The sequence below is a fragment of the Poeciliopsis prolifica genome, unplaced genomic scaffold, assembly GCF_027474105.1.
Source record: "Poeciliopsis prolifica strain line A6 unplaced genomic scaffold, Auburn_PproV2 SCAFFOLD003, whole genome shotgun sequence".
Taxonomy (NCBI): domain Eukaryota; kingdom Metazoa; phylum Chordata; class Actinopteri; order Cyprinodontiformes; family Poeciliidae; genus Poeciliopsis; species Poeciliopsis prolifica.
The window spans coordinates 4,275,191-4,297,990 of NW_026562378.1; the positions used below are offsets into that span (position 1 = coordinate 4,275,191).

The 22,800-nt window shown below is 40.0% G+C and overlaps 1 protein-coding gene across 7 annotated transcripts; it reads left to right on the forward strand.

Moving 5' to 3' along the window:
* The first annotated feature begins 1,470 nt into the window (after window positions 1-1,470).
* zmynd8 (zinc finger, MYND-type containing 8) lies at window positions 1,471-22,794 on the forward strand. 7 transcript variants are annotated; one of them, XM_055027183.1, is made up of 21 exons: window positions 1,471-1,727; window positions 9,557-9,630; window positions 9,993-10,138; window positions 11,403-11,624; window positions 12,410-12,523; window positions 12,834-12,899; window positions 13,133-13,225; window positions 13,394-13,481; window positions 14,369-14,424; window positions 14,532-14,609; window positions 14,724-14,839; window positions 15,163-15,656; window positions 16,633-16,734; window positions 16,863-17,018; window positions 17,120-17,647; window positions 18,147-18,665; window positions 18,740-18,933; window positions 20,534-20,614; window positions 20,769-20,847; window positions 20,956-21,195; window positions 22,103-22,794. In XM_055027183.1, exons 2-21 carry the CDS (start codon window positions 9,606-9,608, stop codon window positions 22,276-22,278), a joined length of 3,573 nt encoding a protein of 1,190 aa, XP_054883158.1. In that variant the 5' UTR covers window positions 1,471-1,727; window positions 9,557-9,605; the 3' UTR covers window positions 22,279-22,794. The 7 variants fall into 7 exon arrangements, with proteins under 7 accessions (XP_054883158.1, XP_054883162.1, XP_054883156.1 ...); XM_055027187.1 differs by lacking the exon at window positions 1,471-1,727 and adding an exon at window positions 1,784-1,902; XM_055027181.1 differs by lacking the exon at window positions 1,471-1,727 and adding an exon at window positions 4,231-4,311.
* The last annotated feature ends 6 nt before the right edge of the window (window positions 22,795-22,800 follow it).

Below are 22,800 nucleotides of genomic sequence, written 5' to 3' on the forward strand. Positions count from 1 at the left end.
TTATTTATTTAATTTTTTTTCTTTAAAAGACTTGTTTTTTTAGATATGTATAAGCACTCTTATAAATGTGTATTCGAAATTTATTGTGGTGGTAACACGAGTATTGCATAGCAACAGTATTCACACCCCTTTAGCTGTGTTACAGAGATATGTACAGACTGCATTAAAGTCAACTACTCCAATATGGCACACAAAAGTAACCTGCATAAATCAATAAAGATATATTCTGAGTTGCTGCAGGAGCAGGACGATGAACATTTCATCTATTTTGTGGAAATTTTTTAACCCTCTCTGTCTTTCTCATATTCATATTTACGGAATTCAACGCTGTTTTTTTTTTTTTAGATAACCAAGTCACTATGTCGTTTTGGTCATCACTGTGAGTTTTACGTTATGTCATCAGACATGTACCTCGTCACCCAAATGTTTACATGATAAACACACTATCCATCACATAAAACAAATTCCTGCCGCTTCAAGCTACACGGTTTGCCACATCATCATTGTGGAGGCTCACATTATATAAGCAGCTTTCCCAGTGGCGATCTGTCAAGCAGGCCAGTTAGCAACTGGTGTGGAAGGAGTGAAGGCCAAGGTTGGCCTGAGAGCAACAGGACAAGTGTGAGGTTAAAGGGCGTCGGGGAGCAGGGGGCTTGAATAGACGAATGTTCTTTACTTGCTCTTTGCTGCGAGGGGAAAATGCCGTCTGCCGTTTCACTATGAAAACACTGACTATTTTCATAGTGGTGAAGCGCACTAAATTGTGACTAAATTGTGCGCACATTTCAACATACAATGATGAAATGTGCTAATCGCCTCCAAAGTGGAAGTAAAACAAAATATTAAAATCAGCATTCGTTCGGCTTTGATTCCCAAGTTAATAAAGCAACCAAATAGGAAAAGATTGAACAATTTAGTATTGTACGTTGTAGGCTTGTCTGGGAAGAGAGAGTCAGGCACATTCCTAGAGTCCCATGGAGTGTGTTTGTGTCCCTTCCCCCACTAAACATGCTAACCTACAGTGCCCCCCTTCAGTAAAGTGTGAGACACTTTATCCCATTCTCCCTCCCCACTTGCCCTCTCCCCACTTTTAAAAGGACAGGAGATAACAGTTTGAAAGGACAGGAGATAGCCCCATAATCATTAATGTATTCAGACTGGTTTACCTGCAAACAGCCAACAAGACTTTCTTTGCACTAACCAGTCAGTCCTACCATCCCTCTTCTCACACTTTATGCTGTGAACCTCAAAAGCGTTCTTAATCTACTTTTAATTCAAATTCATAATATTTACCTGATTGAATTATTCACATAGTTATTTATTTATTTTTGTAGAATGTGTCAGGTTTACAAAACACACCATTAGGTAAACAAAAACAGCAGACTAAATCAGTCAAATTGATATAGTTCAGCGCAAAATGATTCATTTTGAAAGGAGGGCCGTGCACGTTTCTGGTTTGAGGGCATACAGACTTCAAGAGGAAGCAGGCGAGAACAAGAGGGGGTCGAGGAGGGGGCAGATAGTAAAACTAAATCTGATCAAACTTCATCCTCACATGAAGATTATCCGCACTTTAACTCAAAGTGCCGCGTCCTCTTGGCAGAGCTCTCGTCAGAGCCAGAGACTGCAGCTCGGGCGCCATCTTGGGGAACGCTGGGCTCATCACCAGTCGGACGACGATTGGAGATTTCGTTTTGAGCTTGCTGGCACAAACTGGACCCCAAACGGTACCGTGGGAAAGGATGAGTGCTGCTGCGAGTGTAGTTGTGTCTGTGGGGGTGTAACGGCGGCGGGGACGTGTTCTCAGCTTTTCCCGTCAAAATGTAGACAAAGCGCTTTCGGCAGGTCGCTCGTTGTTGCTCTTCTCCTGACTGGCATAACGGAAAATTCCTCTTCGGAAACGTGAGAAATGTTAACGTTCGCGTGTAAATGTTCATGTCGACTTGAAGAGTGTAATATATCCACTCTTCTTTCAATTGTGGGTTTGAAGCGCTTTGGTTTGTAGAGGAGGAAGGTTCCCACGAAACATGTACACACATATGAACACATACATACATACATGCTCTGCGTACACATCACAACTTTTCAAATGCAAACAACGTATTAACAAAAATATTCCCAGCTCCCACCATATATATGTACATGTATAATGTTTTGATTAAACACAATATTTGAAACATCCAACTAAAAAAAAAACCCCTCAACATTCTATTTTCTTATGTTAAAAAGATAGATCATATTAACAATAAGATCTATCTTAATTTTACATGGCATTAATTTAGAAAGAATGTTGCCAACTTTACTTTGGGATTATGGTCCATTATTAACAAAACAACACAATGCAGCTGCTTCAGATCAGCCACCTAGCTGACTGGATGAATATTCATGACGCAACTCTCCTTTTTGGCCACTTGCAAAGGTGCTCTGTGGGACTCTTGGTTGGACCGGGGGCTGCTGAGGAACAGTGAACTGACTGTGATGTTGAACAAATAAGTTTGATGTGATTTGAGCTTTTTGACGAATTATGGAAGCAACCATCAGACCATGGGCTCCCTGTGGTCATAAACGGGTAGAGGTGGTCTGTGATAATCTTCAGATTGGCTGTGGAGTTCAAGGAAAGTTCAGTTGGTATTAAGGGCCTTAATTTAATTCAGGAAACTAAGAGTCACCTGCATCCATTTTCTCTTGCCATTGTGATGCTCAGTTTGAACTTCACTAAGTCATCACTGTCTTTAGAGCCCTAAAAGCATTGAGATTCTGCCTAGTGATTGGCCACGTCACAGTTTTTCAATTGAAGATGTTTAACTTAACTAATGAAATAGTCATTGCCTGAAAGCATAAGTTCAAAAATTAAGAGTTGACAAATTTACCGCTTCATACTAATGCATATTTTCTCAAACTCACTAAAACAACTAAAAATAGATTCCACATTCTATGACTGCATTTTGAACTAATTTGTACATGTATAAACACTGCTTGATTTTCATCATATTTAAGGTAGTTATAGGTAACCAAACAGGATTATCTTTTGTCTTTCCAGGTGTAATTATGGTTGCACACAAGAAGTCAGTAATGTCTTTCCTCCTGTTGACGATACATGATTCATCCATTTACTTTGCAAGGAACAACCTACCGCAAATCATCTTTGATCCGCAGTAAAACTATATCTGATGCACAATGTAAAGTTTGGAGATTGCACTATTTGACTATTTAAAAAATAACCCTGGAGATAGTTGCTGTTTTTTGTAATTCGACACAATGTAGCTGTGTTGAAAACATAATTTTTTTTTAACGTAACTATTGACCTTAAATTTACACAATATGTTGGCAACGACTTAATTAACCAACACAAACAAATACATAAATCAAAGCAAATTAGTCCAAAAATAAAGTTTTGGCTTAAGAATTGGGATGATACCTGAAATAAGTATTGAACACACAGAAATTTATTCAATACTGTGTGGTCTGTGGTTTGAAACTATACAACATTTTTTCATGTGTCTTCAATGGTGGCAATTTTGAAATGACTGCTCCTTCAAGCCTTCAACCACTCTGTTGTGTACGGTTGTTTGTCCTCTGTGTCCCTTAGCTTTCCCGTGATGTACTGGAGATCTGTCCAGGGTTTACTTTAAATGCCACTCACCTAATGAACAGTGTAGATGGGCACCAGTCCCCCTGGAACCACAGGCAAGGGAAGTTAGATTAGTAGGTAAAGGGAAATTTCAATTCTTGTCATTGTTTTAGGACTCTTTCAGAAGATTTCATTATCTGAGGTTAATCACATGCCGTCAATTTTCTGACTTTGTTTTAGTCAGAAAATTTACGCTGGTCAATCAATGTACAATTCAGCAAGTGCCTGAACTTTGTTGTTTCCATGGTGCTTCGTTTTCAGGAGGAAACTTGTGGGTCATAACCTTTCAAATGAAATATAGGCTTGTCCCAATTGCAAAAAAAGATTGACTTCATAGTAAGTCTATGAAAAAGAATAGCATTGTTTTATTTAAATTGCTTTGTATACATATGGTGGCTTATCGTAAGAGTTTTGGACCTGGGCTGTCTTGCTGTGTCTCAACTCACTTGTGCTGAACAAAAGACAAGCAGCCCGGAAATGCACCAGCCAATCAGCAGCTGCGTTGCATTTGCTCTGAGTGCGCGGCCAGTCTCGGCATGGCTTTTATCAGAACAGTGAAGTCAGACAGCTTGGAGAGTCGTGGCTGTGCTCTAATGCTGTGTGAGGGCTACAGGGCTGTCCTCCATGTTTTAATAAGCACTGACATATCACACAGAGTTTTTAGCCATGCAGCCACAGAGGTAAGCCCTACTTTTATTTTCTCACATATAATGCTTTGCTAAAAGAGCACCAGTTGGATCTGTGCCTGCCTGGTGTTATAAGTTTGCTTGACAGATAAGGTGAGGGGGTAAAATTTTATTGGAACCCCCAAACATATGAGTGCAGCCTGGAGTGAGGACATAGTGAGATCAGTAATGCAGCAGATACTGATACTAAAAGCCTGTTTTCCAGTCATTTTGAAGCGAAAACTGCATTACAGCTGTGTCTGGCCTTGGCTGTCAAAATGACATACCCTCTGAGTGAATCAGGCAGGATGGAAGAGACAGGCAGCAATGCAGAGGGGTGTTCCCAGAGGAATTAACAGATGGGGAAACTGACAGCACAGCAAGTTTAATTTAGGCCTTAGACTAGAATGAGACCAAGACAGCAGGGTAGTTCATTGTTTGCCAGACTAACATGGCCTTGGAGAACAGATTTCAATTTGCCTGTTTTTCTGTATTTCAAATTAAGCCTTTTTTTACTGGCAAACTGAAATAAAACATCATTTTCAACGGCCGGATTAAGTAATCTCTCTGTTAGTTAAGATACCAATAATCTGTACTAGATGGTAGGAATTGGTGGAGCGTTTTGACTTGCACTACCTCTAAACCCCCACCCTCCAGTGTTATTCTTGACTGCTGAATGTCAGCCATTTTAAAAGGCTTCCCCTTTCTGTCCCTCTGCTCCAAACACACTGGTGATTTGTATGTAAGAGAGAAGGAAAGAAGGTGGAAAGGACTTCCTCTGGAAGCTTTTCACACAAAGACTTCACTTGGAGAGGCTTGAGAATCTGTGTAGAATTTGACCTATAATATCCAAATACATTTTCCAATAAACTTGTTTTTATAGTTTATTAGAAATGGTAAGTGGGAATCGTTTTACATTAAGACAATGTTTAGGTATTGTCATTTACTGTGATATAACTGAGATATAATATAACTGAGGAAACTGTGGTGTAGTTACTTTAACATAATGCTGCTTAAGCTTGGGTTAGTGTTTAGTGTTACGTTGCCCAGGAATGTGTTTAATCCCCTCATTCCAGGACTGATGTGGCTAACCCTTCAGTATAAAAGCCCACACAGCCTATTTGATATCTTATGTGATAGGACTTACCATCTAAAGCCCTTTCTGGTCCTTTTTCAGATTTGTTTTATGTACAAGAATGATATGTTTTTTAACACTAATATTCCAAGATTTATTCTCAACTTCTCGGTAAAAAAAAAGTATGATATAGCTGCTGTACCTTATTCGTCTCTAAATATCTCAAATGTATGATCACTCTCGAAAATGTACATATAAAGATGAAATAAGTAGCATGGATATGCTAAATACAAAAAGAGTCTTAAAACTGACCAATAGAGTTTGACATCAATGGTATCAAAGAAAGAAATTGCCCTTCAAACCTCAGATTCATGTACTGGCCAGTGTGCACCAGTTAAGGGGGTCCATGGAGTTTGGGTTTGTGGATTTGGAAAAAACGTTTTTTTTTTTTCCTGGGGATTGTTGGGAATATGGAGTGCCAGAGATGATTTTTATGTGTTGTCCGGCCTTTTAATAATCAAAGAGAGAGCTCAGTAAAACCCTTGCCATGGTGGCCCGGTTTGGAAACTTAGAGGTTACATCTCGAGGTTACATGTGTAAATCAAAATGCATAATGGCCAAAAAAGACAATATTTTGTACACAATCAGCTGAAATGAGCTCTGACATCCTGCTGAAACTTGTAGTAAAGCCACTGGTCTTCCACATGAAAAGAAGTCAGTTCAGTTGGGGCAAAAATCAGGTTCATCTTACATCCCTTCTGGCAGATACCCCATTTATCGAGTTTTTATAGAAGGGATTAGACTTTCAACACATTATAGATTCTCTGTCTTGACAAAACATTGCAGATTGATCATTTTTGCATATTCTAATACAGAAGCCGAAAGTGGACGTTTTCCACATGTACTTTTTCCCAAAGATGGTGAGTTAATTTCCCAATGGTTTTCTCAAGATAAAGAGTACATTTCCCGTTTTTCATGCATACTTTTGTCCCCGGTGATTTTCTCGAGATAATGGTTTAATTTTCTGTATTGTACATATTGTTTTTTCCTCAGGTTTATTTTTGAGGTAACGAGATGATTGGTGTGTGTGTGTGTTAGACCTGATTCCACCACTCAAATGCATGCCGTTGTGCCAGGGATTTGAAGGATACTATCAGGTTTACTCAAGATTCACTCGTAATTTCACTGTAATTTTAATGCAATAAAATGCAAAAAAAAAAATAAAATGCTACATTTGTTATCAAAGTCTAATCTCCAGTCAGGTATTGAGTAGATACGACTTTACAGAATACAGGAGAAGAATTATTTAGAGATTACCGTTATGCATTCCTACTGTCTTAGCTGTCTGGCCCTGTGACATTTCCAGGCCAGTTTTTTCGGCCCAGAGTTACATGTCCACATGCTGAGGCACATAATAAACCGCATGTGGTCCTTTACAGACAATTTGCATGGTGCTGTGTGTGTGCAGTATTGATAGAGAGAGACAGAGTGGGACAGAGAGAGAGAGTGAGAGAGAGAGAGGCTGTTTCTTCAAAATGGATGCCACACACATACACTGATTGAGAGTGCCGTGAGGGGGAGATCTGATCCTCTCTCTCTGTCAAAGCTCTCAGTGCTAAAGCTAACACGTCTGTTCTAAAGACTGGTACCCTGTGGACCCCTGTATGATGGTTTCAAGGGGAAATGTTGTAGCCGTAGTACGGATCAGTCCTCTCTGCATTGCAGCAGTGTGGTTGAGGAAAGCAGGGAGCAGAGAGCCCGTGTTGCACACCGAGCCCCGGCACCCAATCAGGTACCTCCGTCTGGTACCCGAGCCAATCGGCATCTTGCAGCTGAGGTTAAAGATTGACAATTGCAGGAGAGAACAGCAGGGAGAGAAGGCCTTCTGGGAAACCTGGACCCATCTTTTTCTCCCAGCCCATCATTCTCTGGCGTTCTCAATTATTGATAAAGATAAAAGAGCAGGCCGAAGATTCTGCGAGTGAGGGAGGAGAGAAGGTATGCTGATCCTTTCCTTCACTTGAGACATGATTGTTGTGGAAGAGGTGGGTGTGGACAGGGATGTATCAATAAGTTGTTGTCAGACTGTGCAGCTCTGTGTCTTCTGTTGCGTGTTGTTTCTATTTTCCGTGGCCTTCTGAAGGTGCTGATGTTGTGAAGTGCGTGATACTGTCCAGACAGGTTAGACATGGAGGTCAGCACAAGCACTTTCTTGCACTGTCTCATGTCCGCTGTCTCTGATTTCTCTTCTGTCAGTTTGAAGAGGCAGAGGAGGTCAGAGAGGGTCAGTACCAAAATGTAACTCTTTTGTTTGGACTGGAAGAAAGAAATGCGCTGGATGTGTTTCATGGCTGTGGACAACAACAAAAATAACTAAATCCAAAAGCATCTGAACAGCTTGAACATTGCAGTTCACTCGGTATCCTTAGTGGTATAAACAATATGCTTCAAATCAGGCTGAGGCACGTTTGAGTGAAAATAGGGAGAAAAAAAAACTTGTTGGGCAAATCTTTGATAAAGGTGGTTGAAAGCATGTTTGGGCTCGCATTTTGAGGATTTTCACACGCACAATGTGTTTTTATTAATTTAAAAATATATTTTGGTACATGTTGGACAGGTCAGATTCGACTGGAATATTTTCTCTGTGCTTAATCATAAAATACCTGGAAGTGCCGCTGTGTAATTGCACCATAACACTCTGCTTCTCAACCATTTGCTCGTTTTTATTGAACTCAGCATTTGTAAATTGCTGAAATTGTTGTATTTAATTTTCATATCACCTCAATTTTTTTTTTCATCACAATGCATCTTGAAAAGCAAAACAGATATTTGGCGACAACGCAATACTTCCTCAGCCTTCATGCAGTATTGTTAGGTCTAAACACCTGAACACAGACACAAAGAATGGACATTAGTCAGAATCTTAGTTTTTACCTGTAGGGAGAGCACAGCTGAAACTCAGTTACAGATTCTCGGCCTGTGCTCTGAGCTTCAGCTGGGCCCCCTACCTGCTTTTATTAAAATTAGGAACGTCCTGGTTACATGGCGGGTGTGCAGTCCTAAAGGGGAGCAAAGCACAGCCGCCCACTCAAATGCACAGAACTTAATTATACGGCCTTCAAAACATATTTCATAAGATAAGAATATCAGTTTGCGGTTCCTCTGGATAAGGAGTTCTGGAACTTCCCGTTCATGGTACCCTCCTTTTTACTCCTCAGCAGGCCTCTTCTCACAGCTTCCTGTTCTCTGCAAACACTTCCAAAACACTTAAAGCACACCATCAAAATGTAAATACAAAGGTAAATAAATGGATGATAATACAAGATAAAGATAAATAAATGATAATAAACTATAAAAATTCTTCCAACAAGTATCACTGAAATTTTCCATCAGATATTTTTATCATTGGCTAACACTGCTGTTTTATTAGTCTTTGGATTGTTTTTTTTATAGTCTGTAACCCTGATTAAACCTTGATTTTTCACTGCTTTCTAAAAAAGATTTCAGTTTAAAAATCTTTAATGTTTTAAGATATATCTTGATATAAGACATACATTATGAAATTTAAGTATGATGAATTTTGTAAGCAAGCCGATCCTGATTTTCTATGTTGTAATTTTCTTAAAATGACTAAAAAGTATACAAAAATGTAGCTGTGTTAATTCGCTATCATAAATGCAATAACTAACATTATTAGAATGATGTGCCAACTGTACTTTATTAATTAAATCACAGACAAATGTAAATATACAGATTCTTATGTTTTTATTAACCAAAAAACCCCTGTGAACTCTCTTAAATGTCTTAAATATGTGTTTTTGAAGTTCATAGTGCCTTATATTTACACTTAAGTCCCTTATGGTAAAGATTTGTAAGACACCTCTCAATTCATCTGTCATATTGATGCTTTTGGCAAAGTAGAAACTTGTTAGACTGGCTGAGACAAAACTAAAAACTCATAGCTCAGATGGGCTAAACGCAGCTTGTCCAAGGAATCTGTAAATCTATATTGTTAAGATTTTTATCTACACATCGTTTGTATGCTGAGCATTTAGCTGTAATCCAATCATACGTTTTGATTGATGTACTATCTTCTTTACAGCACAGTGTACTACTTTCATTAAAATAAGTAAAAGAGAAGGAATGAAACAGGAGCACATACTGAAGGTTATCTTTGTGTGTCAGTGTTATAGAGGAGGAGGGGAAAACGGGAAACTACACTGAAGCAGAAGGAATGGAGATCTCCACAAGATCCAAAGGTAATCACAGCGAATTGGCCAAATACGTGGCGAGACGTGGCATTCTCAGAAAACATGATTTAAAAACTAAAATAAACCTTCAAGTAGCCCAGAGTTGGAAGCAGTTTTTGATGTGAAATCCTTTTTTTAGTTTTTGTTTTTTTGTTGCATTTTTCTTAAGCACGTATTCTTCTTTTTGATTTTCTTGTGCACTTTCCAACTTAATATGAACTGTGGACTGTCTGTCCACAGTTTGAGAACACACTGAAAAATCTGGTCCGTTTTGTAAATAAATAATATTAGTAGAAAAGGCTGCATTAATATGGACTCAATGCTAGCTACCTTCCAAAGACTATACCCAGGCTAAACTCTTCTTGTTTCAGATGCAGGATCAACAGAGCGGCTGGCTCAGAAGAGGAAAATCCCCAGTCCTTCAAACTCATCCAGTGGCCACTCCCCTGCCGAAAGCTCACCCTGCCGCGTGAAAAAGAAGAAGAAACCCGGAGCTGGTAGCAGCACCAAGGACCAGGTATCACCTCACTCGGCCAAATGGGAATTAAAAAAAACGAACAAACTGTAGAAGCTGGATCTTGCGTCTGTGCACAGAAAAACAGTTTAGTTCATCTTAGTTGTATGTTCATTTCATTTTCGACTGTTTAATTGATCTAAATTATGCAACAATGGGACTTTTATCAGTGTGCTGGCACAGAGAACATCTATATGTACTCGAGCAATTTTTTAAAAAAGCTCAAAACTTGACGCTCTGTCAACATTCACGTCTGTTTGTTTTTGCTCGTCTCACTGAGCATCAATACCGCACAGACAGAATATGCAGCGCCACATCCTGAATGCTTTACACAAGCAAGCGACATCTGCAAGATGCATGAGCAAGTGCAGTCAGTATTGTTAGAAACTAACAAAAAGTAGAAAATAATGAAAGGGGGAGGAGACGTATGACTTTAGGTTAGTGGAATGTATTTACCATAAAAAAAAATTATACTGGGATTTTTTTTCTCTGTTTTGTAAATGACAATAAAAGTCACATTTTTGAGATGCCTTATTTTCATCATACGATATCAATAACTCCACCAATTCCTCGGTTATTGCTTTTAAGCTTTTAGGAGATGTTGACATATTACACTTGTCTCAATTATTCCTTCTCAACAACTTACGTGAACAATATATGTGACATCATTTAAGAAGAGTTACCGCTAGCAGGGTAACTCTTTGTTTTTATATGACTTGTTGATCATTTGGATTGAATGTATTTTAGGTTAATTGTGCACTGCCTAACCTTAGGGAAGAAACTGTTCCCCTTGTTAGTATTTTAGATTTTAGCCTTTGTCTTGAGTACAACTGTAGTTTCATAGTCTTAGGGGACACGTGTGGTCTACCAGATGTATTGCTGTATTTGGAAATGTTTTTTTTAATTATTATTTTTAGCTTACACACACACAGCTGGAGCATATACACACATACCTGCTGAATATCTCACAGGCTTAAAGATTTTGGGTGACATCCCTTAGAGTGGGAGTAGCCTAGAGAATAAGAGCTATCCATCACTTCCTCCTCTCCAGCTCCTCTTGGCTCATCTTTAAGGTGAACTAAGGTGAAGCTTCAGGACTGGGACGATGACAGATTCTCTGAAACAAATGTGACATTTTGCTTATAGTTGATAATTAGTTCAGTAGATGTACTTTATGCTGATGCCTTGCATGCCTCCTTGGCTTCTTTAATTGTCACCCTGATTTTGACCTTCCCCCAACTTTGTCTTTCTTTTGCCTGCGTTCCAGTCTGAGCTAAGACACGGTCCCTTTTACTATGCCAAGCAGCCAGCACTCACCACAGACCCTGTTGATGTTGTACCGCAGGATGGCAGGAACGACTTTTACTGCTGGCTGTGCCACCGCGAGGGCCAGGTGCTCTGCTGTGAGCTCTGCCCCAGGGTGTACCACGCCAAGTGTCTCAAACTGCCAGCTGAGCCCGAGGGCGACTGGTTCTGTCCAGAATGTGAGGTACTGAACCCGGGATCTGAACGGCTTCTTAGTGTTGTAAACAGCTTGTTGAAAACTTTCGGGAAAAAACTGTTACCCTTGTTAGCAGATGGCAGCCATCAAAAAATACTTGTCCCTCTTGGAAGTTTTTTTTCCCCCCATTTTGGCACATTAAAACTGCAAACATGTCAAACTATTTTAAATCCTATTTATTCTGTATCTATTTCCTATTTATGCATTTTATAGCTATTTAATATGAAAAGGCTTTTATTTAAGTGAAGGCTTTTTTAACCTGGGTTACACACTGACTGCAGTTTTCCGACCGACCAAGAATTTTTATAGTTTCAACTGTCGAGTCCAATTTTGATTGATACCAATTTTTCTTATTTTGTTGTTGAAAAGTTGGATCTTTTAGGCCCGATGGAGTTAAATAATAAAACCTGTTAGACTAAAAAACATAAAAGTTGAGTCACAATTTTCATATTTACATTTGTGTGAATATTGACACACATCCACCATTTCCCAGGTGCTACTTTGTCACAGTCCATCACATAAAATACAAATACACTGAGGTGAGTAGTTGTTATCTGACAAAATGAGGGAAATATGCAAGAGGTTAAGTTTATTGTTTCACCACGTTTTGGTTGCAAATTGCAACCAAGAAAAAGAAAACAACAGTAAAAAACAAAATTACAGCAAGAGAGGTTATTGACAGCACAAATAGCAAAAACCTCAGAGCGTCTGTGTGCTGCATCTCGTAAAAAGCCATAAATGTAATGTTGATTTTTTTTTCTATCGCCCTTCAGAAAATAACTGTTGCTGAGTGTATAGCGACGCAGAGCAAGGCCATGATGATGCTCACTATAGACCAACTGTCTTATCTACTTAAGTTTGCTTTGCAGAAGATGAAACAACCAGGTGTAAGTATTTTTCCTAACATCAGCCATTTCTTAATAGGATTGTCTTTACGTTTACCTGAATTTAGGCACGCATTCTTTCGCTTACACAACCAAGCGACGGTCTGCACCTTTCGGTAGTGCCAGATCTGCAACTGTACTGTTCACCTTTCAGCCCGGTTTTTCACGTAACTATGTATTTGCATGATGAACTTCGCTGTAACAGAACTAACAGTCACGTGACGTGTTTTCTAATGGGCCTGTCATGGCTTGAAAGGCGGTGAACATGCTAGCTGGTGGTGAGGATACAGCTGCCCCTCTCACTCTCTTTCAGGATCATCCGCGCTTGTCATCTCGCTCCCCACATGCAGCTTCCTCGCAGAGAAAGACTTTTAATTGGGTAATCAATCACCTCACTAACAAGACCCCATCATGATTTGTTACTTCACTGCTTCTTTCTCTCGTTTTTTTTTTTTTGTTGTTGTTTGTTTTGTTTTGTGGAGAGCTTCTTTTAGAGCTTATCCCAGTATGTGGGTAGCATGTTAGGGGAGAAAATACTTGTGAATCCTCAGTATTTGTTTACCTTCACCCTTTTTTTTTTTGTTTTGTTTTCTTCTTTACTCAATTTTACAGACTGAACCTTTCCAGAAGCCAGTGTCTCTTGAACAGCATCCGGATTACGCAGAGTATATATTTCATCCGATGGATCTTTGTACACTCGAGAAGGTATATTTGAGTTACTAACGTGTTTATGTGTTGCAATTTGACCATAGCTTCTTTTTCTAGAGATCTGCGTCTTGCTGGGTTTTTTTTTAACTTTACAATCGTATCATTGATCATCAAACTATTGCTGTTCAGACAGTTCTTTTTTTTAATTTTTTTTATGTGCCACAGAATATCAAAAAGAAAATGTACGGCTGCACGGAGGCCTTTCTGGCAGATGTTAAATGGATTTTGCACAATTGCATTATCTACAATGGAGGTATGTTGCTGATTTTATCATTAACATGAACACGATTTCTGGATATTTATAACAAGTTGTAAGGACTGCAATGAACTTACAACTGGTATGAATACTTTTTAGGGAAAAAAAAAGGTATTCAGAACATTTTTTGAAAAGAACAAAGTATTCATACGACTTCACAGTTTGTCCTTTTAAGACCACAAATTTTCACTGGATGTTTATGCAGCAGGCTACCGTGAAGTGGAAGGAAAACGGCACATTTAAAAATTTCTTTTGCAAAGAAAAATCTAAAAATGTGTGCATGCATTTATGTTAATATTTCTTCAGTTTAATGCCTCTAAATAAATTCTGTCTTCACAAGTCACTTGATTAAGAAATGGGGTCGAGCAGCAAGTTGTAATGTAAAACAATATGAACAACTCAGGGAGCACTGCTGAACTGAGCATTAATCAGCCAAGCAGCCATCCATGGTAACACCAGGGGGAGCTGTAGAGGTCCACAGCTCAGGTGGGAGAATCTGTGGGCACCACTCAAATCTGGCTGTGATTAGAAAGCCATTGTTCAAAGAAAACCAAAAGCGGCAATAGTCTAAAGCTCTGCTTCAGAAATCCAATGAAGAATCGGTGGCCAGACCTGAAAAGTATTCACAAATGTTTTTTGTTCGGTTTTTCATTCACATATCTGACTGTGCTTGAGCTATTTTTCAACACAAGAAATTGCAAAAATGTCAGCCTCTGTGTGTGCAAAGTTCTACTGCAGAGTAGAATATAAATATAGATGAAAAGAAACCCGATTATCTTATTGGTATTTGTAGCTACAATGTGCATTCCGGTTAGATTAGAATAGTACTGTACCTGTGGTACAATTGTTGAAGTGTTCAGAAATAATCCGTGTTTTTCTTTCAGGCAATCACAAGCTCACAGCTACAGCTAAAGTGATAGTAAAAATCTGTGAACACGAGGTAAGAATGAAGTTTGGGTTACATATCTTTCTGTAAAGACGATGCTTCGCTCAAAGCATGAAACTTATTTTCATGTCTTTTATTTTTGTTTGGCTTGTTTTTTGCAGATGAATGAGATTGAAGTGTGTCCTGAGTGTTACCTGTCCGCCTGCCAAAAGAGAGAAAACTGGTTCTGTGAGCCATGCGTAAGCCAGCTGACTTACCTGATGTTTCGTGACGCCATCCTGTTGTCCATCCGTTGTGAAATAAATGATCAGGCAGCAGCTCTGTAGTTCCAGTCTGTTACTGTCTGTCCGCAGAGCCACCCGCACCCTCTCGTATGGGCCAAACTGAAAGGATTTCCGTTCTGGCCTGCTAAAGCGTTACGGGACAAAGATGGACAGGTGGACGCTCGCTTCTTTGGCCAACATGACAGGTATCGACCGTTGTTGCTGCATTTACATTGGGGCTGCCCTAATCCAACACTGATATTAAAAATTGGTATGAAATGAGCCAAAAAATTTAATATTGTATTATATTACCCACATGTAAAATTTTGGACAGAAGCAAAATCTTATAAATACTCCTCTTGATCAAGTCTTCTCTAACACTTGACACTGCGTTGATTCCATAGTAATATCTGTATCAGTCCCAATGTTGAAAAAAATCAGAAGTGAAAAAGTTTTTCATGGACCTATAGCGTTATATTTACTTTCTTTTTCTACCAATAGTGGATCAGTTCTGGATTTTATCTTGCAGGGCCTGGGTTCCTCTGAACAACTGCTACCTCATGTCCAAAGAGATTCCCTTTTCTGTGAAGAAGACCAAAAGCATTTTCAACAGTGCCATGCAAGAGATGGAGGTATATGTGGAGAACATGAGAAAGAAGTTTGGCGTGTTTAACTATGCCCCCTTCAGGACGCCCTACACCCCTGACAACAGCTTCCAGCTGCTTCTCGACCCCTCAAATCCCTCGTCCACCGCCGTAAAACCAGAGAAATCAGAGAAGATAAAGCTGAGCATCGATATGTCGGCGTCGCCCAAGATCACCCTGACCAGGGCGGTGCTGTCAGGACTGGGAGGAAGCACAACGGGACCGCGGCGTCCTCTCGGAGACGGGCAGCGGTCCCCCATGAGCACCAACTCCTCTACACACGGCGGCTCCGACGGGGAGCAGGAAACGGCAGACAGGACGCAGACAAAATCTGCAAACAGGCAGTCCAGTGCAGGAGAAGATTCCACCGACTGCACAGGTCGCGACACAGTTGCATTTTGTGGTGTTGACTCATTTCTATCTCTTGTAGATTTGTACAAAACAAATACATCTTCACTAATCTCCGCTAAAAATAAGTCCCCAAATAAATGTTAGCCATGCATCTTTTTAATCTGACCATTATCTGACAATAAGAGCAATGAGCTGGCCTGTTTAGCCTGCACAAAATTAAGTTCTTTACCAGGGTCCCAGTTTATGACCAATTTGTTTTAGAAGACGAGATTAGACTTTACAACAAGTTTTCTATTTTTAAAAAAAAAGTACCGGATGTTTAATCACTCTTCAGTTTAAACATGAATCATTGTCTTCTGTTTTGGAGCAGATGAATAGGGATTATAACACTTCCTACGTTAACTGTAGGTATGACGAGAGGTTCCCCACTGACAATGACACAAAATATGTGAAGAAACATCCTTTTTTAAAATGCTTTTCCTCACTTTTATTCACTATTAAATCATTTTTGCGATTGTTTAGCCCAAATTTTATGCTTGCTGTGCTAGCTGGAGATAAGAAAGATTAGACAAAAAAAAAGGCATCAAAATCTACCATGAAAAACTTTATTTGATTGATTTTTTTTTCCGTTTTTAGTTTTTTTGCTTTCTGTATCTCTCCTACTGGCACCCATGTCAAAGGAAAAAAAATTAAAAAGCTACCGTAATCTGATTGCACAAGTGAGCAAACTGTGAAGCTGCTTCTTCCGTCTAACCTTTTTCAGTCCATATGTAGTGACACGTCTTGACTTGGGACTTTTTCCTCACTCTGTCTTTTAAAAGGTCTTTAAGGTCATCTGAGTGTAAAGACTTTATTTTTTTAAATATCAGTTGTCGATGTCCTTTTGCTAACTTGGATGCATGCGCCCAGTAGAGCTTTGCATTTTTTTTTGTTGAATTGTAGAAAATGTTTGTCATGCAAAAGGTATTCTTCCATACAATCTTTCCATTTTTTGTTTTTTACAGGAAATTCCCTCGACAGCCCAAAACCACCCCACTCTCAGACTCCTGACACACCCAAGCAGGAAAAGGCGCCACAGACCGGAAGCATCCTAAACCTTAATCTAGGTGAATCTTTCATGCATTTTTTGTTAAGTTATGACAATAATGAACACAATGGCTATACTATGGATACTTCATTCAAATCTTTCTGTTTTGGTTCATGCAGTTACGGTGATTGTTTTGTGCCCCTTCAGATCGAAGTAAAGCAGAAATGGATCTGAAGGAGCTCAGTGAGACGGTTCAGCAGAAACAGGGAGCTGCTCCAGCCCTCACCTCTCCGAAAAGACAGATCAAGAGCCGCTTCCAGCTAAACTTGGACAAGACAATTGAGAGCTGCAAGGCACAGTTGGGTTAGTATGGAAACCTGGACATCTATCACATGGACTACTCTTCATAAGCTAAATATTATGGTTCCCTGGACTGGACAGTCATCTCTGTCTTTGCTTTGTAGGTATTGATGAAATCTCGGTGGACGTTTATAAAGGTGTGGAGCACAGCGACTCTGAAGACTCTGACAAGACCGACTCCAGCGAGAGCGAGTACGCCACAGATGAAGAGTCAAAGTCTAAGCCTGGCCAAGACTCTGCCCCCAAAAGGGAACCGCAGAAGGAGTCCACTAGGAGTAAAGCGAAAGAGCAACCTTCAGTAAGCCAGATGGAGAAAGACAAAGCCGACCCACTTGTGCCAAACACCATGGATGATTCCAGTGTGTCTGTGTCTGATGGCGAAACTGAACAGAAAACGATCACCGGTTTGGGTAAAGAGAACCCAGATATGACTGAAATGGCTCTAGAAGCCCCAGTGTCCAAGGAAAAGTGTCAGGTGAAACTAAAGGAGGCAAAACAGACAGTTCCCACCGAGGACTCTGACTCAGAGAAGGAGCTGGTTATCGATCTTGGGGAAGAACAGCCTGGCAAGGAGAAAAAGAGAAGCAGAAAAGATGGCACTGTCAAAGAGTCAGCTGTTGGGAAATCTGAAGGTGAGAAGAGGCTTATTGTTAGCAACTCTTATCAACCCTAACACCAGCTCTGATGTGTGTCTGGGATAATTTCCTCGCTGAGAGACTCAACTTTGTCCAAGCTTCAGCCATTCTGTTCATTTGAGGTGACGTTAAAGGACATGGAAATGGTCCTTATTCGTTAGTTTAACCTGTAACTTCTCAACGAAACTCATTTTATCCATATGTGATACAGTCATAAGCATTTTATTAGATACTCAGTCTTCAGACATACCAGACATGTTTCGAAGGTTGTGCTTCTGTCTTCATTAGAGGTGTCGACACCTCTGAGAACAACAGCTGTGACACCTCTGAAGAAGATTGAACTACATTGAAACATGTCAGGTACGTCTGAAGAGACATTAAATAACTCGGTGTCTAGTAACAAAAGAATCTTCCACACCGTTATTTTATCCACAACTTTGGGGCAGGTGCATCTTTTTTGGGGGGGCTAAAATTTCCTTTTCGTTGTCGTGCATAGGAAAAGCTTTGACCACATCGGGGCTCCCGTCGCCAAACTCCACCGCCGCTTCCACACCCTCTGCCGTTTCCACGCAGTCTCTGATGGCCCTTCCTGTCACTATGGTCACATTCACTACTTCCTCTCCCGCCACAGTCAGCCACTCGTCCGTCTCCAGCGCCGCCACAACGCCATCATCTTCCTCATCGGTTTCGGCCGCACCAGCTTTGAAGAAACAGCGCCCACTGCTGCCCAGAGAGACGGTGCCGGTGGTTCAGCGAGCCGTCGTGTGGAGTCCCGCTGCAAAGTTTCAGACGTCCTCCCAGAAGTGGCACATGCAGAAGGTGCAGCGGCAGCAGCAAACCCAGCAGCTCGTCGTGGCCCCACAAACGCAGGCATCCTCGCCCAGGCACAGCCAGGCCCAGGTTCTGACCCAGACACAAGTAGCGGGAAATGGCTCCGCGGCCGTTCCTTCGTCGTCGTCCTCAGCGCAGCAGTCCTCACAAAGCTCTCGCTATCAGACGAGACAGGCTGCTAAAAGTGAGTCTCACGGTTTTTGTCGTGAGCTTCGTTCTGCTTGTCCATAATCTTGATGCTTGTGTTCTTAATTTTAGCCGTTCAACAAAAAGACCCATCCATCAGCACGTCCACACCTGCTGGTACTCTGGTACCTGGCAGTACAGCTTCTGTTACCATCGTAGCTCCGTCAGGTTTGGGCACGCCTTCATCATCGCCGGCCGGAACAGACCTGTATATTCCCACTGCCTCGGCAGATGTGGCTGCAGACATTGCAAAATATACAAATAAAGTTAGTACCTTTCTTTTTTTCTTAATTTTTGATTAACCTAATTCTCAAGACTTAAAGGGGACCTGTTATGCAAAGTTACATTCTTATTCTTCCATTTGGGACTCAACAGTTTCTAACAACAGCCCAAGCACTTAAAAAAACACCATATTTTCTGGCAATAGCTTGATCTGGAAAACTATCCATTTTAAAAATCCTCCATTGCTTTGTTGCCTCAGCCACTGACCTAGCAACCCAAGCTGAGCTCCAGCATCTTTGGGAAGCTGGTTTTAGCGCTGTTTACTCTGTTCAACATCTCCTGGAAAAAGACACGTGTTTTGGCTTACCATTCAGAAACCACTTGCTACATTCTTGTTGCTTGAGCAGGAGGCTCCACTTCTGCTTTTCAGAGATGTCCAGTTGTATAATTGCGCGCCTGTTTGCAGTCATTTTCAGTAGTTGTGGGTGTGGCCAGCATTAGCTTATTTGGATTTTAAGTGACAAGATGCCCTAAAAAAGGAGCTCTGGCAGAACTGACCAAAATAAAATCACATTATCTGGATGATTTTGCGCAAAAAATGTAAAGAACACATTTTCCTTCTCGAGCAGCGGTTCTTAACCTTTTTCAGGTTACTGAACCCACTAGTTTCATATGCGCATTCACTGAACCCTTCTTTAGTGATAAATAAAATATATATTTTTTCCAAGACATAGGTGTATGTTTATTTTACTGGTGTACAAAGTGAGCCGTGCATGAACATCACCTTGGTCAAAGAACAAAACCAACACAGTGCATAAACTCACAACAAATTACAGTATTACTTTGTTCTGGTCACGAAAATATGTCTCAGTACCATAAAAGAATTTCAGCCCCCAAAAATATACTTTTTTTTGCTATTTTACTAATTAAAAATAAATTTGATTTTTTTGAAGAACTTAACATTTTTTGAAAACTTAAGTTTCTAAAGTTTGAAATTTAATGTGTTTTTTTGTCGTTTTGAATCCACAAAATACTTTTTTACTTGTCCCCGTCTCCATGCAGCTTCAAGAAGTGTTCCCTCAGTTTTGCCGGTGTGAGACTGGAGTTGCTCAGCTTGGCATTGCATATCATGGGACTCTGACTCCCATCCCGTTCCGTGATACACATGGATCCATGTTGTACATATTCATCCGACCACTTTCTTTCTTTGCTCAACATGTTTAGTATGGATTAAAATATTGAGAAAGAAGCCACACGACGTACAACTACGACAGCTGTTGACAACTGCGCGCACTAAATTTCCCGGAGCACTGATTGGCCAAGCAATGTAGCGTGATCCTCTGCAGCAAGTGATGGCCAAGCGGGGCGCGTCGTCACGATTTTACACAAGTGTGTCTTTACCTCCGCGGCAAAGGCTCCGCCGAACCCCTGAGATCGACTCATCGAACCCCCGGGGTTCGATCGAACCCAGGTTAAGAACCACTGTTCTAGAGGGAATATCTGATGTCAAATAAATGAAATAAAATAAGCTGTTTCAGTTAATTACAATATTAGTAGCCTTCATGACAGTTAATTTGAAATCCAGAACATCAAATGCATGTTCTTTTTCACACATTTAATGAAATCTTTTTTGGTTTTTTCCAGATAATGGATGCAATTAAAGGTACAATGACTGAGATGTATAATGACCTCTCTAAAGGTTCTTCAGGGAACACAATAGGAGAGGTGAGTGTTTACCATGGGCTGTGGAGAGACTAACTGTATTTCAAGTGATAAAAATGTCAGAGTTCTAACCTGAAAAGTCAGAAAAATTTTAGGGTGGGTGAACATTTTTCCTATAAAAAATTGTACATAATACCCCTTGATGTATTTCCTGCAGATAAAACGGCTGAGAATTGAGATAGAAAAACTACAATGGCTGCATCAGCAGGAGTTGTCTGAAATGAAGCACAATCTCGGTGAGGTCCTCATTCATTTTCTCCTAGCTGCCTCAGTACATTGTCTTAATTATCACGACGACGTTCCTCTTTTCTTTTGTTTGGATCTTCTCTTGCTCTCCGATGCAGAGCTGACGATGGCAGAAATGAGACAGAGTCTGGAGCAAGAGAGGGAGAGGTTAATGGCCGAAGTGAAGAAGCAGATGGAGCTGGAGAAGCAGCAGGCGGTGGATGAGACCAAGAAGAAACAGTGGTGCGCAAACTGCAGGAAGGAGGCCATCTTCTACTGCTGCTGGAACACCAGCTACTGCGATTACCCGTGTCAGCAAGCCCACTGGCCAGAACACATGAAGTCCTGCACTCAGTCAGGTAATGACATGGAGCCAGAATCAAAACTAAGGATTATAACAACAAAAACAACAGCTGTGCTGCAGAACACAAAATCTTACCAAGTATTTTTGATCTAGTTTCTAGTGGAAATATCTTATTACACTTGAAATAAGACAAACCTAACTTACGAGTCACTTTTCAGCAACAAGTAGGAGTTTGTTTTAAGTCAATAATTCTTTAATATTGATGAAAAAGTATGAGTTCCACCTGCAGATTATTTCACTTGCAAGTACTGTAGTACTTTGTCATCAATGTTGGTGAATTATTGACTTAAAACAAGCTTCTAGATATTGCTAAAAAGTTACTTGTAAGTTATTTTTGTCTTATTTCAAGTGTGCTAAGACATTTACATTAGAAACTAAACCAAAAGTATTTGTAAGATTTTGAGTATTTGCAGCGGACAATTCAGATCAGACGTTGACCTACATTCAACATCAGCACTAGTCTCTTTAATGAATTGGGCTCTTTATGATTTAATTGGAAACATTAGGTTTACTTAGTTAACCGAAAAGACCAAACAACTTCAATCATTTCACTTTTTCAGCCAACAACTGAATGTGTAAACATGAGGGAACGTATATATAATAGATCCTTTGTATTTAATTTTGAATTAAACCCTGTGTGAATTAGAGAAAATTCACAATAAATTCACATTTACCCATTCGGTTCTTGTTTTCAAAATTCACTGAAATTGTATGTTTTGTAATCGCTCCACCCTGTAAAACAGTGACATGAATAGATTGGTAATAGTGCAGAGTAAATCTGATTTGTGTCTGTGATGAGTATAAGTAAAACATCTGCTAATAATAACATTTGGTCATTTTCCATAATAACTGTACATTCTTTACATTCATGATAAACCTCTTGACTTGTGTTCATCTTGTAGCAACCGCCCCACAGCAAGAACCTGAGGCTGAGCCAACAGCAGAAGTGCCAAACAAAGGTGCAGGGCAGGCAAGCAGCGGCCCTAATACCCACAGAGATGCCCCAGTGTCTGCCTCTTCAGACAAAGACTGTGACACGGAAAAAAGTACTGAAAATGTTGCTGTGACCTTGTCATAACCCAACATGAAAATGTTAAATTATGTATGTTTTACTACTATGTTGTGTCTGAACTGTTTTATGTTGGATGCCTTTCCAAAATTAAGTTTACTGTTATTTATGGACTTTTCAGAAACATGTTTGCTGCTCCATACATTAAGCTGTTGGTGTAAATGATCTCAGAGCATGCGTTGGTCTCACAAAACAGAAACATGCACATAGCTCAATGGAAAGCCTTTATACAGTTATAAAATATAGCCTATGTTAATGGATCTCAATGGATGATTAATGTAGATTGTAGAGACTGGTGGCAAAAAAATGCAACTGTTTTGTAATATTTGTTATTCAGCTCTTATTTGATGTGTTATTCTAAAACAGTCGATGAGTATGCTGGGGTTTTTTCAGTTACTGTATGATGATCAAACGGTTTTTTTTTTATTCTGCATTTAAATACAATTTCTATTCATTCATTAAGTTCAAAAGAAATATATCATGCTAATCGCTAGCTTGTTGAAATAAAAAAAGCACAACATTCTGCATCAG

What these genes read in the sequence shown, in the direction of transcription:
- zmynd8 (XM_055027181.1), top strand. An exon ending in TTGCATTATCTACAATGGAG is followed by an intron (nt 13,482 to 14,368) that starts GTATGTTGCTGA and finishes TTTTTCTTTCAG; the next exon opens with GCAATCACAAGCTCACAGCT. An exon ending in TGAAATGAAGCACAATCTCG is followed by an intron (nt 20,848 to 20,955) that starts GTGAGGTCCTCA and finishes TCTCCGATGCAG; the next exon opens with AGCTGACGATGGCAGAAATG.